This window comes from Melanostigma gelatinosum, assembly GCF_949748355.1.
Source record: "Melanostigma gelatinosum genome assembly, chromosome: 18".
Classification (NCBI taxonomy): Eukaryota; Metazoa; Chordata; class Actinopteri; order Perciformes; family Zoarcidae; genus Melanostigma; species Melanostigma gelatinosum.
This window is the reverse complement of record NC_136651.1, coordinates 2200994-2217105: the sequence shown is the minus strand read 5'-3', so window position 1 is coordinate 2217105 and position 16112 is coordinate 2200994. Positions and strand designations below refer to the sequence as shown.

At 44.8% G+C, this 16112-nt stretch overlaps 1 protein-coding gene across 7 annotated transcripts; it reads left to right on the top strand.

Annotated features, from left to right (window-relative positions):
- The first annotated feature begins 1563 nt into the window (after positions 1-1563).
- On the top strand, positions 1564-14975 carry sec31a (SEC31 homolog A, COPII coat complex component). Of its 7 annotated transcripts, none has more exons than XM_079289074.1 (28): positions 1564-1737; positions 2850-2929; positions 3211-3334; positions 3418-3616; positions 3711-3806; positions 3948-4088; positions 4199-4341; positions 4434-4533; positions 4787-4948; positions 5312-5464; positions 5550-5780; positions 5872-5946; positions 6057-6098; positions 7304-7726; positions 7993-8137; positions 8384-8562; positions 8644-8770; positions 8862-9007; positions 9245-9418; positions 9649-9894; positions 10504-10602; positions 11211-11313; positions 11915-12229; positions 12943-12998; positions 13120-13383; positions 13875-13994; positions 14093-14164; positions 14780-14975. In XM_079289074.1, the coding sequence occupies exons 2-28, from the start codon at positions 2851-2853 to the stop codon at positions 14957-14959; spliced, it is 4194 nt and encodes a 1397-aa protein (XP_079145200.1). In that variant the 5' UTR covers positions 1564-1737; position 2850; the 3' UTR covers positions 14960-14975. The 7 variants fall into 7 exon arrangements, with proteins under 7 accessions (XP_079145200.1, XP_079145202.1, XP_079145199.1 ...); XM_079289076.1 differs by having other exon boundaries at positions 11208-11313; positions 12017-12229; XM_079289073.1 differs by having other exon boundaries at positions 11208-11313.
- Positions 14976-16112: the final 1137 nt, after the last annotated feature.

Genomic DNA, 16112 nt, shown 5'->3' with positions numbered 1-16112 from the left:
TGCGTGTTTTTGTATGTACAATAACCTCTTAAAATACATTTTTTATTGTTTACAATGTTTTGACAGATCAGCCGTTCCAGTGATGCAGTGTGTGACGCAGTGTGGACCTCACATGCACATGTATGTACTGCAGTTGTGTTATTATACAGAGAAGTGAGAAGCCATCCCAATGATTATATCAATCACTACCCATCTGACCCGTTCATATGTCTGGGGAAGATTACTAATTAACTTCTAAATGAGGGTTTGGGCATTCATTTACCATCTGAAGCTGGTGCTGCTGCTGTGTGACTTTAACTTTAAGTTATCTAACATCTGCGTTGTTCTTTCAGGGTCCACCTGCTGGAGTGAAAGTGAGTTCTTCACACAACTGTGCATCTACCAAAAGCACTGGACTGGTTTCTTTCTTTATTTGAAGTTATTCATGACCCAATAAATACATACTGTGAAGTTGATGTGTGTGTGTTTTTTTGGGGATGCTGAGGTTAACCAGGCTTTTTAAACTTTTTGTACATTAATCAACAGATGTTCCCTGTTTTGTATTACAGGTGTATTATTGACTCCATAATACATCTACATCAAGTGTAGATGATTCTCATATATTGTGCAATTTAATCCTCATTTCACTCTCTGAACATTATCAGAATTCAGTGGCAATAGTGGAAAATAACTAACATTTACTCAAATACTGGCATTTGAGGTATTTTACTTGCATATCTCCATTTGAAGCTAATTTATACTCGTATTACATTTCAGAGGTAAATATTGCACTCTGTTTTTCTATATATGTTTTCCTGCAAGATGAGTACTTTAACTTTTCAGTACATTCTGTAATACTCACATACTTTTACCGAATTACACATTTTAATGAGTTGTTTTACTCTGTTGTAGTTTTATTAGTGGTTTTATGATATTCAACACAATAAGCATGATATTAAGAACGATAAAAGAAAGTGACTCAAACGACTATACAATTAATAAAATAATGCATGGAGTTATTTCTAGTTGTAAAGCATTAGCTACATCATAAATATGTCATGTATGAAATAAAATATTAACAAATTTTCTCAATTCACATTCTTATTTATCCTCCACAAAGATTTTATTTCAAATACTTTTCAATGTAAAATGTTAAGCATGTACTTTCAGCTTCTCTGGAATATGATAATATAATATAGATTTATTATTATAGGATAGTTAGCATGCTAGCAGGGGTAGCAGTGTGAAACTGTTAGCATGCTAGCTGTGGGAAACTATAGCTAGCCTAGTTAGCTAGCATGGAAGCAGGGGTAGCGGTATAACTATAGCTAACTAGCATTGTTAGCATGCTAGCAAGGCTAGCAGTTTAGACCATAGTCCGTAATATGACTTTGCTATTGATTTGTTATATTAGTTATAACTAATATATTGTTATAGTTATTATGTTAAAGACTATTATATTCAGTCTATGGTGTATATATTGTAAAACTATAGCTAGCTGGGGTAGCATCGCGCGGACGTTCCCCCGGAAGCTGTTGTTCTTCTTCGTGGCAGGAGGAGATTGTTTGTTAGTGCCACGTTGATGGAGACCAGTGGGGACGTGGAGATCTGTCTGTAACCGGGACCCGGTAGCCTCCTTCTTCTTTTTTGTACAAACGCTAAACACAAAACAGAACCGAAAAGGGAACCTGTACGAGTGGAGGAGTGTTTGTCACTTATTGTATGTGTGTGCATGTAAGAGGGAGCCAAGAAGGAAAGGTAAGCCGCTTTAGTGAAGTAATAAGATCGATGTGTTTAACTGTGTTCTCACTGTTAGATATTGTGCAGGCAGCTAGCACTGCAGACTAGAATGTAGGACATGCTGTTCCATGTCCTGGTAAAGCATTTACAATAAGTGACAATAAACTGTCCGTTTTCTGCACATGTAACGTTATCTACTGACACTCCTCGATGCCATTGCTGTGTGGCTTTAAATGGGTTTATCAGCTGTTAGCTGGCCGCTAGCTTGTAATGTACTTTTTTGTTTTCCTAATGTTAACCGTTGAATGGAACAAGTACGCCGACTGGTTCCTCTCGAGATAACTCATTCGTAATGTCATTGCTGCAACACAGCTCTACTGTGCAGTGGACAAGTGACAATCAGTGTCAAGTCAAAGTAGGCCTCTTGTCTGTGTATGTGAATGCTGTATTTATTACAGTAGCGGGGCTGAGTGGTGGCAATGCACAACACAAAGCTGGGAATAAGGCCTGAAGTACTTGTTAATGAACCTGTCACATGCAGGACACACATGCACGTTTTACGAGACTTTAACTTTAAAGCATATATTTATTTGCATTTAGTTTCCAATTTATATCAATAAGGATAGACTAAATAACAGAAGCACCTCTCTGTTTAATGCATTGCTAACATCCTCCAAAATGTGCATTAAAAACACCTATTTAAAACAGTTTAACTGAACATTATGACCTTTATGAATGGAGGATTTATTGCAGGACTGTTGTATTTGACTGCATTACTTTTAGCTAAGTGTGCATGCACATAAGTACGTTAAAAGTTAGTCACTGTAATCATTCCTGCTGTGAAAAGAGACATTCCTACAAAACTGTCCTGTTTCTGTGCTGGCAATTTCAGTGTGTTTCTTTCAAAATAACTGTCTTTCCAGTGCAAAGTTCTTCTTTATGTTACTATACGGTCACCATGGCTTAGCAGGTAAACAAAGAGATTATTTCACACTAAATCCATTAGGAGGGGGTATTTTCACAGCCAGTATGTAAAGAATATTGTATGCTCTGTTATCTGTGGTGATTCCTGCAGAAGCTACATTGAGAAGAAACAAAATTAATGTTCCTTCATCATTATTTATTTCCAGGATGAAACTCAAAGAGATCAACCGCACAGCCATCCAGAGCTGGAGCCCTGCACAGCACCACCCCATCTACCTTGCAACAGGTAAGAGCACGCAGCGAGCACCTGCACAGGCCTGCTGCTGCTACCTCAACTAAAACAATAAAACAACTTGTGTTCTTTGATATAACGAGGATATCACTGACGAAATTGAATGATTTCTTTAAAATAACGTGCTCTCTTGATGAATGTGTCTTTGTTGCTCCTTAGTTGGCTCTTTGTAGCATTCTTAAGTGTAATATTGAGAAGGATAAGTAATGACGAGGCAGCATCACGCATGATGTGACACAACGTGCACTAAAGGTTCCTGTGTTCTCTTTCTGCAGGAACATCAGCCCAGCAGCTGGATGCCTCCTTCAGCACCAATGCCTCCTTGGAGTTCTTCGAGCTGGACCTGACTGAGCCATCTCTGGACATGAAGTCATGTAGCAGCCTCTCCTCCTCTCACAGGTACTAGCAGCTGCTGATGTGTTTCACTGTTCTTCTCTTTCTGTGCAGCTGTGCATCACTAACACTGTGTCCTTCCCCCACAGATATCACAAACTGGTGTGGGGCCCCTATGGAATGGATGAGGAGGGCCACCCATCAGGGGTCCTGATTGCGGGAGGCGAGAACGGCAACGTCATCCTGTACGACCCGGCAAAGATCATGGCCGGAGAGACCGACGTGATCATCGCTGAGAGCGACAAGCACACGGGGCCAGTGAGAGCTCTCGACGTCAACCCGTTCCAGGTCAGATCCATTTTCCTCCAGTAAATGTCACCGAGTTCAAATATCGTCCAGTTAAAGAACATGCTAATTTAGTGTTTTATTCTCTCTGCTGCAGACAAACCTGTTTGCATCTGGTGGGAATGATTCTGAAATCTATATCTGGGACATGAACAGCTTCGGCTCTCCAATGACACCAGGACCTAAAACTCAGGTAGGTTCTCTTTTACTCTGTTAACTAAATATTGCATTTATTTTCTACTATAATTAAAACAATCTAATGCATGCATATAACGTTTGTAACAGTTTTAATGCATGTATAATGATAGAAAGAGCTGATGTGTTTGTCTTTCAGCCTCTGGAGGACATCGGCTGTGTGTCGTGGAACCGACAGGTGCAGCACATCCTGGCCTCTGCCAGCCCGAGTGGCCGAACCTCAGTGTGGGACCTCCGCAAGAACGACCTCATCATTAAAGTTAGCGACCACAGCAACAGAGTACGTTGTTCCCTCTGCACTCAGACAAAGTCTCTTTAGTCCGTCAGTGACTCACAATCCTTTGTTTCTGTCCGCTCGGCTTAAACCGTCCTCTCTGTGGGTTTCTTTAGATGCATTGCTCCGGTCTGGCTTGGAACCCAGAAGTCGCCACTCAGCTGGTCTTGTCGTCTGAGGACGACCGGATGCCGGTCATCCAGATGTGGGACTTGCGTTTCGCTACCTCTCCGTTCAAGATTTTAGAGAACCACACACGGTACACACACCTGATCCATGAAGCTTTTCCTTTGCAGCTTTGAATAACCGTGTGTCTGTTTAAGACTTAACTCTACTGTTGTTCATGAACAGAGGTGTCCTTTCCATCGACTGGAGCTTGGCTGATCCCGAGCTGCTGCTGAGCTGCGGGAAGGACAACAGGATTCTGTGCTGGAATCCAAACACAGCCGAGGTAAACGTTTCCTGTAAATGTTTTAAGTACACGACCAGAGAAGAAGAAAAAAAGTGCCACAGTTGTCCCTCAGATATAAGTCTGCATCAACACGATGTTTTCTTTGTTAAATGCAGAACTTTAGCTACGTTGACGCCAAAAACATCCCCAGGACAATATTACATCCATTTACACACAACGTAACACTTTAACATCAGACATATTTTAACATACTCTTATACTGTTTGTTTGTTCATCATATGGTAATCCTCAGGTGGTGTACGAGTTGCCCACCAGCAGTCAGTGGTGCTTTGACATCCAGTGGTGTCCCAGGAACCCCGCGGTGCTGTCGGCCGCCAGCTTTGACGGACACGTCGACATCTATTCCATCATGGGAGGCACCGACCAGGCGCAGAGCCAGAGAGACACCGACCAGGTGAGATGCACGGATGAGAGGTAATCAAGGTTATTATGAGGTACTTTGAGGAGATGATGCTATTCAGTTTTATTTGTACAGCCAAGTATACAACATCCTCCGTCCTTAGACCCTCAAAAAACTCCCAAAACAACCTTTATTTGGGAAAAAAAACAACAAGAAAGAGAGCAGCAGAGGAGGGATCTCTCTCCCAGGATGGACAGAAGTGAGATAGATGTCATGTTACAGAACACAATAGTTACAACATCATCAATCAATATGACATAAATGATTAATGATGTTGAAGCTGCCAAACCTTTGTCCATATTTCCATATTTTCTTTCCCGTCATGAACTTCTAACTTGACTCTGGGGTCTGTTACAGATTAGCAACTCGTTTGGGAACATGGATCCGTTTGGCACCGGGCAGACTCTGCCCCCGCTGCAGCTGCCCCAGACGGCCGCCCCGCCAGTGACGGTCAACTCGCTGAAGAAGCCGCCCAAGTGGATCCGCAGACCCGTCGGAGCCTCGTTCGCCGTGAGTCCCGCGTCTTTTCATTTTGGTGATATCGAGAGGTTTGAGCATCGCTGTTGTCTGAAACGTTCTTCTGGCTCTCGTTTAGTTCGGTGGGAAGCTGGTGTCTTTGGAGAACCCAAAGCCGAACACGCAGCAGCCTCAGCAGACCCCGTCGCACGTCGTACACGTCAGCCAGGTCGTCACTGAAACTTCCTTTTTGAAGCGCTCCGACCGGCTGCAGGCCACTCTGAGTGCCGGCTGCTTCGTGGGTTTCTGCCAGGAGAAGATCGACGCAGCCGAAAACGAGTTTGAAAAGACTCTCTGGTCCTTCCTCAAGGTACGGAAATCTGAAAAAAATCAATTCTCTTTTCAGTAAATAATGCCGTCATTCCTTAAGTTGAGTTTAAGTGACTATTGTGTGTTTTCAGGCTAATTTTGAAAGTGATATCCGCAGCAAATACCTGGAACTTCTGGGGTACAACAAAGAGGAGCTGGCCTTAAAGGTGAGCAGGATTTACTACACCACCGTATGACTACATAGATTTATCTATCTATGTATATGTTCCGTTTAATATTTGTGCATCTTGTGAAACGTGTACATTTGTGTTGTCAGATTTCAGCAGCACTGGAGGAAAAGCCTGCTGACCCTCTGCAGGTGAGTTTGTTTGGAGCATTTAATCTCACGGTGCATTTTAAAGGAAAAGTTCGACATTTTGGGGAAATACACTTGAGAAGATGAACACCCCTCTCACATCTGGCCGTCAATTATGAATCTCGAGTCAGGCGATGTTAGATTAGCTTAGTGTGGAGACTACCAACAGCTGGCTAAAGGCCATATATGTGTTCAGTCCAAACAAAAAGTCAAGTCGTAATTCCCCTTAAAGCCTGTTCAAGCAAGTTGTGTCCTTTATTTTAAACAAACGAGATGTATTCTGTTGTCAGAGCCACGTAAACACATATTTACATTTGGTGAAGTTGCTGTTATGTTTGCATGACAAGTTGTGATATTATTCAAGTTTTCACCCCAGTGTTTTTTCATAGTTTTTTATTATCTGGGACATTAATTCAGTAATGCAGTTTTCATACCTGCAGATCTGAAAACTATTCCTTCAACTTTTTACCAAATGATCTGCATGTGGTTCCAAAGATCACTTCGTAATATTGTTTTATGTGGCTTCCTAAACTGCTGCTCATTCCGGTGCCCACATGTGTGATGATAAACTGTTTATTACAACATATCATGCAATCATATGATCATGCAATGTGCTGCGGTTCTCGTTATTGTGTTCTTTGTCCTCGCCATTGAAAATTCAACTTGAAAACGAGTAAAGAATCTGTTTTAAATTCAAACAGGAAAGACTTCACGTCTCCACTCAGTCAACACTGTGATTATATGTTAACACACTGCTCTACTCTTGTTTGTTGCTGATAAACGTTCATTTCATAATAAGTGTTGAAAGTATTCTCAAAGATGAAGCTGAAAATACTACTTCCTCTTTCTGGAGCTACTCACAGGAAGCTTTGCACATACTTTGTGAAAAGGTTTGAAATCATTTGTTATTCGATGATCAAAATAGTTGGCGATTTTCTTTCTGTTGATCAACTCGTCGACTTCAAATAGTCATTGAACAGCTGACTTGACCAGAGTGTGTTTTCTGACACGTTTTCTCCATTTTGCCGTTATGTGTGTCGTCATTTCCCTCGTATTCCTCAAAGTGTTTGTTTTCTCCCTGCGCACTTCTCCGCAAATAACGAATGATATTTCCATGTTCATTTCACCTCCCTTTTCTCCGTTACGTTGCCGTTGAAAGTTCTGCCACAGCCCCTGACTTTGACCCCGTATCTTCCCTCGATATTCAGGCGGAGGTGCCGGCTGCAATCAGCCTACAGCCTTTACCACAACTCGGCATCGTGCCGCCCGTTGACAATCCTGAAGCGGCGTTCGATATGATCGCTGCAGCGGCCGCGCAGCCTGCTGACCCCCCCGAGGCGGCGTTTGACAGGATCGCAGCAGCCGCCGTGCCGCTTGCTGACACTCCTGAAGCGGCCTTCGATATGATCGCCGCAGCAGCTGTGCCGCTTGCTGAGCCTCCAGAGGCGGCGTTCGACATGATCGCTGCAGCAAACCTTCAGCCAGCAGCCACGATGGACCTGGACTCTGCTCCTGCTCCTGAGACTGAAGAGCCAGCAGCAGCAGATCCAGAAGACGCTCCCCCCGGAGAACCGGAAGAAAACGTGGACCAGGTTCTACCAGAGGAAGAGGAGATCGCCTTGGAGGAGGAGGTACACCTTCATCACTGAACAGCCCAGCTCACGGTTGAACTCGTGTTTCATCTGATAAAAGGCGCTGCACACACACACACACACGGGGGATTTGTAATTATTTAAGGTTGATTGGACCTTTTTCTCAGGACTGTGTGGGCTCGTACAGACCGGGTCCAGGAGCAGTCAAGCAGCTACTTGCTTGATGTGTTTCTGGTAACACAGTGCCCAGAAAGAGGTTGAACATCCTGTAAACACTTGAAAACGTTGTTTCTCTGGTGTTGCAGGAGGAGACGGCAGCACCAGTGGAGGAGGAGCCCGGTCCTCCGGAGACCTCGGCTCCACCAGTCGAGGAGCTCACGGTGGATCCGGCTCCGGCTCCGGCTCCAACTCCGGCACAAACAGATGGAGTCAGTCTCGGCATCAGTCAAGGTAACAACGTGACATGAAGTTAACCTTCATCCAGAGAGTGCTAACGTAAACAGAGGTTGCATTGATGTTCTTAATGATGCGTTCAAGCTCTATTCAGTAAAACAGTGTATTGGGTGAAGGTGAATGCACTGGTATCGGTCTTTACGTAAGTTCAAGTATTGGAATCGGGAAGGACAGAATGGTATTGAAAGCATCTCTACCAGAATAAAACTAATCTGTGGTTTTGACTCCGTGTTTTCCTGCCAGATGTGGACGGGCTCATCACACAGGCCCTGCTGACCGGAGACTTCGAGGGAGCTGTGGAGCTCTGTCTTCATGACAACCGCATGGCAGACAGCATCATCCTGGCCATCGCCGGAGGGGCCGAGCTCCTGGAGAAAACCCAGAAGAAGTATTTCACAAAGACACACAGCAAGATAACCAAGGTGAGGTTTTCTCTTGTTTGGTGCTTTATGAAGTGAGAGGTTTGTTTCAGCGATGATGCAACGTGATGTTTTGTCCTGCAGCTGATCAGTGCAGTGGTGATGAAAGACTGGCATGACATCCTGAAGACGTGCAACCTGCAGAACTGGAAGGAGGCTCTGGCTGCTGTCATGACCTACGCTCAGCCCGAGGAGTTCTCTTCCCTCTGTGGTTGGTTCAAGGACTCGTGTCTACAGGGGTTCGTTTTCATGAACTTTGTTGTGAATTTGTGCCCTCTAACTGAAATCCTCCTGCTTGTTAGACCTCCTCGGAGGCAGACTGGAGGCAGCAGAGGACGCCCAACTGCAAGCCCAGGCCTGTCTGTGTTACATCTGTGCTGGAAACGTGGAGAAACTGGTGTCTTGCTGGACCAGAGCACAGGACGGACACTGTCCACTCTCCCTCCAGGTGTGTCTCCATCTTAAAGCTGCAAATCGTTGGACGCTTTGGGGCATCTCTGTCCAATGTTCTCTATTTTAGCTCCGTGTTTGGTCTCCACCAGCCGTGAGGAAAACGTTTGACTCATTAGCTGCTACGTGCTCCACTGTGTTCACCAGCTAGCCTCCAACTGTGTCTGTCTGCTGTTTAGCGGCTTGGATCTTTACGTTGTTTTGTGCTCATGTGATCTGTGTTTCCATCCCTCAGGACCTGGTGGAGAAGGTGGTGGTGCTGCGGCGTGCGGTGGAGCAGACCCAGCGCTCCGGTGCCACCGCTATCGGCATCCTGCTGGCTGAGAAGATGAGCCAGTACGCCAACCTGCTGGCCTCGCAGGGCAGTCTGTCCACCGCCATCACCTACCTGCCTGACAACACCAAGCAGGTATGAAACACACCTGGACTGTGTGGCACTAGGTTGTGTGTGTTGAGGTCTTTCTCAGAACTTAGAAATAACTTGTGCTCGACAGCAAGTGGCTGAGATGTTTTACTTGCCCGATGGAACATTTAGGCCTATTAGTAAATCTCTAAAATCAACATGTATAATTGATGAAGTTCAGTGAAGCCTTCAGTGCAGTTGACTCACCTTCTCACCTTTCTCGTTCTGACGTACAGGTTTCCGTACAGCAGCTTCGTGACCGTCTCAGTCGAGCTCTGGGGCAGCGAGCGGCGCCGGCTCCTGCAGCTCCGGTACAAACCCGGAGAGCTCAGGCTCAGCCGCCCGCCCCGACTCAGACTCAGCCCCGGCATTCGTTCACCCCGATCCAGCCCGCCACGGTGCCTCAGCCCACTGCAGCAGCTCCAGTGCCCAGGCCTACACCTGCTGCCTCCGCCCCAGCACAGCCGCAGTATTACCAGCCAGTATGTTCAGTTTTACACCAGTTTCACGCTTTTATCTTTGGGAACCAGGACTCCCACTGGTTTCCTGTTCTTCCTCTATAAACGTCTACAGGTCTCTTATCAAACCTTTTCTTGTCTTCTCACCAAAGAGCAATGGAAAACATAGAGGAAGCAACTTCTCCTGTTCGCTGGTTAGAACAACCAACATCAACGGCAGTCGAGCCGTTTGATTCTTGCAAATGTTGAAAAGTAAACCTGATGAGATTCGATAAGAGATTCTAAATTGTTCGCATTTGTTCTGTTCTTGATTTGAAAGTGATGAAATGCCGTCGAACCTCTTTCCCTCTCTCGTACTCACGGACCACCTGGTGAAGTGCTGGTTGCTGTCGTGTTCATTTCATTGACTGGATTTCTCTTCTAGCCAGAGTTTCAATCACATCCTGATTCCTCAATGAGTCATTCATGAATAATAAGCTTATTGTGTGAGGGGGCTGCATGCCTTTTTTGTAATTTGAACCCTGGCTCTGGTCCAATGTGTGTGTGCGTTGTGGCGTCGTTGTGGTGTGGTGGCGTTGTGCTGCGGCCGTCATCGGTATGTGCCGTGTGTGTGTGTGTCTCTGTGCGCTTCAGGTGAGGGCTGCGTCCACTGTCACCTCCTGGAGTAACCAGACTCCCACAGCCCTCCCCAATGTCCCTCCTCTTCAAGTAGGCAGAGCCTCAGAGCAGCAGGTACACTGACCGCCCACCCAAACCCCACCACACTCACACACACTCACACACACACACACTCACACACACTGCTCTGATGATGCTCAATGAGTGTCTTCATTGATCGGATCACTTTGTTTTGTAATGCTCTGCCACTTCCTGTTGATTCTCTGAAGCGGCGTTCCAAATCGCATACTTTTTACCTTCAGTACGTACTACAGCTGCACTTACAAAGCACATACTGTTGCATGCTGTATGCGTTCATGCAGGACATACTACTTCCTCGTAACATGGCATCTTGCTCATATATCTGCTGCGCAAAGGATTGTGGGTCAGAATAGCCAGAAGAGCATGCTGTGAGCGGCTGTAGTGGAACATCCTGGTACATTTGACACACTGTGTATTGGGACATACTGAATCTCTTCCTGACACAGACAGTCTGTTCGTATGCGTATTGGATCGCACAGCTTTCTGTCTCCTGTGATGCATGCAGCGGTTGCTCTTCTCATTTCTCTGTTTGTACGTCTTCGATTCCCTTTGCCAGCTCAGCAGAGACGCTTTATCTGTGGATGGTTCTCCATCTCTTGTTGTGCAACATGTTCCAGATTTCTTTGTGTGTGTTTCAGCAGGCGGAGCCTTCAAACTCCATGTACGGGATGCCTCCCTCCTGCACAGCGGCCGCTCCTCCAGCCTCCTCCAATCCTGCATACATGTACTCCCAACAGTACCAGCGTAAGTGGACTTCTGTCTGTGTTATTATGAGTTCTTGACTTCAGGGCGAAATCCTCCGTACGGAGAGAAGAATCCAGCAACAATGTCTCCTAAAAATATGTTCAATACAGCAGATGTTTTTCAGAAACTTTACTGTTGAATATGCAAAGTTTTGTTTGATTGTTGATTTTAGAGGGTGTGTGTGTGTGTGTGTGTGTGTGTGCATGCGTGTGCGTGTGCGTGTGTGTGTGTGTGTGTGTGTGTGTGTTAGATGAAAATAAGAAACATCCAAGCTGAACTTGTGCATTGGTCAAAGTGAACTGGTAGAATCTATAAACGGTTCTTTTTAGGAGACAGAGTTGCATCAAGAGGTGACAAACGAACAACACAACCTTTTATTTCTGTCTGCTTTGAAACACCGACAAACATTCCAACCTGTAAATGTTTGTGCTCCGTTAGTGACTAACAGGAGATGAGAATGAATAACTTGAGTTTACGTCTTTGCCTGTAGAGTCTTTTTATCTCCAGCATGATCTTTACTGTGCTGTTGCATGATGCCGTCAGTGTAACGTGCAGCGAGTTTGTCACTAACGGCATGTGTTGTATCCTGTGTGACTCCCAGCATACCACCAGGTCAGCCAGTACCCACCTGGAGCTGGGGGGGCTCCTTTCTATCGGCCTCTTCAGTACTCCTCCTCCTCCTCCTCTGCTCCTCCTCCTGCAGAGCCCCCTGGCTTTCTCTCTCAGTACACACAGCCAACATCTCCGGTCTATCCCGGACATCCTCCCATCAGCCACTGCCCGTCCTCCTCCCATCCTCCTTTCTTTCCCTCTTCCTCCTTTTCCGCTCCTCCGTCCTCGGGAGCGTTTTTCCAGCATGGCGGGCCGGGATCTCCTGTGTCGTACATGCCGCCTCCTCCACCGGTCGGATTCTCAGGTACACAGCTGATCTGGAGTAGAGAGTTCTGCACGGTGTCCTCGTGAGGACAACCGTGGTTTCCTGTTTCTAACTTCCTCAAGATCTTAGTTTCAGTTCAGGTTCTCTGTTACAAGCTGCCAGACGCAGACAGTTATATCTTAACTTCTGACCAAGACGGAGTGAAGTTCACGTTCTTTATTATCAAGAAGAACGAAATTCTTAGATCTCAGACTCCCGCCAACGATGCTCATTAAATACGTTTTGTTTTTTAAAGTCAGTCAGTTGTGATTATGATGCAAGACATCAAATATTGCAGTTGCTAAAATGTAATATAAAATGAAAAATATAATACTATATATATATATATATTTATATTTTAATATAGTGTATATATAATGGATAAAGTACATTCAATCTTACCAACAATAGTATGAAGCCTGCAGTATGCCACTAGAATAATTATAGTTGTTCAATCACAATTAATTCATTAATTGATGAATTGACAAAGCAAATATATAAATATCCCCCTACTTCCAGTCTTTGTGCTAAGCTAAGCTAACGGCTGTAGCTTCATATTTAGCGTACAGACATGAGAGCGGTTTTTGTGTGATGTGTATTTCCCAAAATCTGAACTTTTTTTTAAGAAACGTTTGATCACATTTCACATCATAAAATAGACTTTAACCCGCTGGTGTGAGAATGAGAATGAATTACATTTTGTTTTTCTGTAGGACCTCAGAACGGCTGGAATGACCCGCCGGCCCTGAACAGAGCTTCAAAGAAGAAGGTGAGTGTTCTGAAGCACTGCAGTCTGTCAGTGTGGACACGAGTACACATCATATATAAATATATACTCTGTGTATGTGTGTATATATGTATATATAAAAAAAAAATGTGACTTCTTTCAGCCGGCTCCAATGAACTACACCCCTCCTGCCCCCATCACTGCTCCCGTCATGGCTCCGCCGGGCGCTGACCCTCAGGCTCAGCAGATCCCCTCTGGGACCCCACAGGCTATGGGCCAGGGGCCACACGGTGCCCAGGTCCCCTACTCAGGCATGCAGCACCAACAGCACCAACAGCAGCAGCTCTCCCCTCCAACCATGAACCCTGCAATGCCCAAGACCAGTATGGAGGGGGCACCGGGAGCTCCCACTGGAGATGTGATACAGGTACACAGTTCTTCTCCGTCTCAGGACATTAAGAGTACAGCTTCAAAATGTCTCGAATAACAGCGTCCCTCCTGCACATGTAGGCAGCAGTGGGATTATCAAATTCAGAATGTAATGCTAGCAAAGACAACAAGGTCAGCAACACTACATCACTGTGTAGCCCCGCCCTAAAGCATCCCCTGCTTTATGGTCTGTGTGACTCTAAATGGACCATAATGTACTAAATGAACATCATGCTGTATTGAAGAAGACTTGAAACTAGAGATTGAGACATAAACTCATGTTTACAATGTTTACTGAGGGAATAAATCAAGAGAGAAGTAGAGTCATTTTCTATAGACTTCTATACAACCAGAGGAGTCGCCCCCTGGTGGACACTAGAGAGAATGCAGCTTTAACACCGTAAACGTTGCAAAAGAAACGTGTTTTAAAACGAAAGCGTAGTTGTGTTGATGTCGCCTTAATCTCCTCGCCCTGTTTAACGCTTTCAGCCTCTTCGGTCCATCCCCGCTGAGAAGATCATGAAGAAGCCAATCCCCGAGGAGCACCTGGTCCTGAAGAACACGTTTGAGGGGCTCATCCAGAAGTGCTTCGCTGTAGCTACCGACCCCGTGAGTCCGTCTGACGCGGGAATAACAACTCGATCTATCTCGTCTTAACAAAGTGATTCATTAGATGTGTGATTGTTCTCCGTTTCATCGTTTTACAGCAAACTAAGAGGAAGCTCGACGACGCCAACAAACGTCTGGAGGCACTCTACGACAAACTCAGAGAGCAGAAGGTGAGCGACGCGCCTGGACGGCATTAAAGAGTCTCGATTCATAAAACAAAAATGGAGTGAATTCATGGGACTCATAGGAACGGAGTTGTTCAGAGTGACTGAAGAGAACAAAACGCAGTCAACTATTTATTTATATATATATAAATATAAATATTTCGTAAAGTGTATATATACATAGTGGTATTCTGAGTTTAATTCTTTTTTAGACATCAACTGAATTTAAATATGGAGCTGCAGATTGCTCGAAGATGAAGTCAATGTGGTGTCCGTTTAGTTTTATGTCACAGTTTTAACCACAACATGTAAAATACTACCACAGTACTATTTAAACAAGCTCAGTACAGTTTGTAACGGATCTTTTGACGATAGCCATGGAGGAAACAAGAAATCTAACCGATCGTCTGGGAGACAGATAATCCGCACGACAAGCTTTATTTAAATCTGACTTCATGTCCGCCCATTTTAAGAGGTTTTGGTGAATCCAAAACAGAAAAACTAAATAATAAAACGAAGACGTTGCTGCATGAGGCCCAGAGTTGCACGTCCTTCTGAATAACTGTCGCTGAAAACCGCAGGATGCTTCCCACCAACACTTCCCTCTCTTCTTCTCTGCAGCTCTCTCCGGCCATTGTAGGAGGACTTCATAACATAGCCCGGAGCATAGAGGCCCGATCCTACGCGGAGGGCCTCAGCATCCACACCCACATAGTCAGCAACAGCAACTTCAGCGAGACGTCGGCGTTCATGCCCGTCCTCAAGGTGGTGCTGACGCAAGCCAACAAACTCGGGGTGTGATGTCGAGTCGTCGACCGGCGGAGAGTCGTGCTCGCTTCGCGGCGGGGAGCTTTTTGAGGAAGAATTCTGAGATGTATGAAAATCCTGTTGAATTCTTCTTTGTGCCATTCACCTTTTCTGACACAACTCAAACACAAGCCATGCCGTCAGTCGTGGTGGTGAAAGGGACTTCTGAGCGCCGTGCAAACTGCAGACCGCTCACATAGAATGAAGGGCCAGAGGCTAGTTTTATCAAAGCACCGCCTTCATCTGCCAACATGCTAACCAGCTACGCTAACCATTCGTTTTTGTTTTCAAAGTTAGCCGCATAGAGGATTGTGCAATAATTGTGTTGAAGCATAATCAAACTAAAAGCAGGCAAAATATAAGGAAAGGCGCAGCGTCGGCATATTTAACACGGAGATAAATATCAATAAATATGGAATTTATAGACCAACTTAAATAGGAAAAGCAACAGGAGATTCAGGAATCAAAGGGCATTTCTATTTACTTGTGTTGAGACGATCAAAATGTATAAAAGAATAACGCTCATCTTGATTCATTCGGCATTGACAGCGGACCGCTGATACAGTCATTTAAGAAATATAAGCGTGTTCATCTTCATAGTCTTAACATTTGTGCACTATAGTAATGCTCAGCTACCTTTATAAGCCATGAATACATAGACCATGCTCTGTAAAAGTACAAAATCATGCTTTATTGTTACGTATAAATGCACCATTGTCTGCACGCATTTTGCAACAAACCAGCAAATGACGCAGAAGACGGAGACGGAATGTATTATGACTTTTAAAAAACATGGCATTATTTTGAGTTAGAACCAGTCGTCTGATGCTTTTCTTAAGTACCTAATAAGACTTGTTCGTACTTTCATCCCCGCTTTCTGCTTTTACTGGCTTACTTTCACCGGCTTACTTTCACCACCGGTGTCACTACGTAGAACACAATGGACCAAGATATTTTCAGTGTGTGGGATCTGTCAATGCAAAGCAATGCAATCCCATTTGTTTAAAACGTTTTTATGTCTTATTTCAGTTTTCAGTGTAATCATGAGGCTCAGCAAAGTGCAATGGACTTTAAAAAAAGAAGACTTTTATTGCTTTTATGGAATTTTAAAGTTTGCATGCTTAAACAAACGCCAACAGTCTTTGAC

What these genes read in the sequence shown, in the direction of transcription:
- sec31a (XM_079289073.1), top strand. Translation starts at nt 2,851, where the DNA reads ATGAAACTCAAAGAGATCAACCGCACAGCCATCCAGAGCTGGAGCCCT. An exon ending in ATTTTAGAGAACCACACACG is followed by an intron (nt 4,342 to 4,433) that starts GTACACACACCT and finishes GTTCATGAACAG; the next exon opens with AGGTGTCCTTTCCATCGACT. An exon ending in GGAGTTCTCTTCCCTCTGTG is followed by an intron (nt 8,771 to 8,861) that starts GTTGGTTCAAGG and finishes CCTGCTTGTTAG; the next exon opens with ACCTCCTCGGAGGCAGACTG.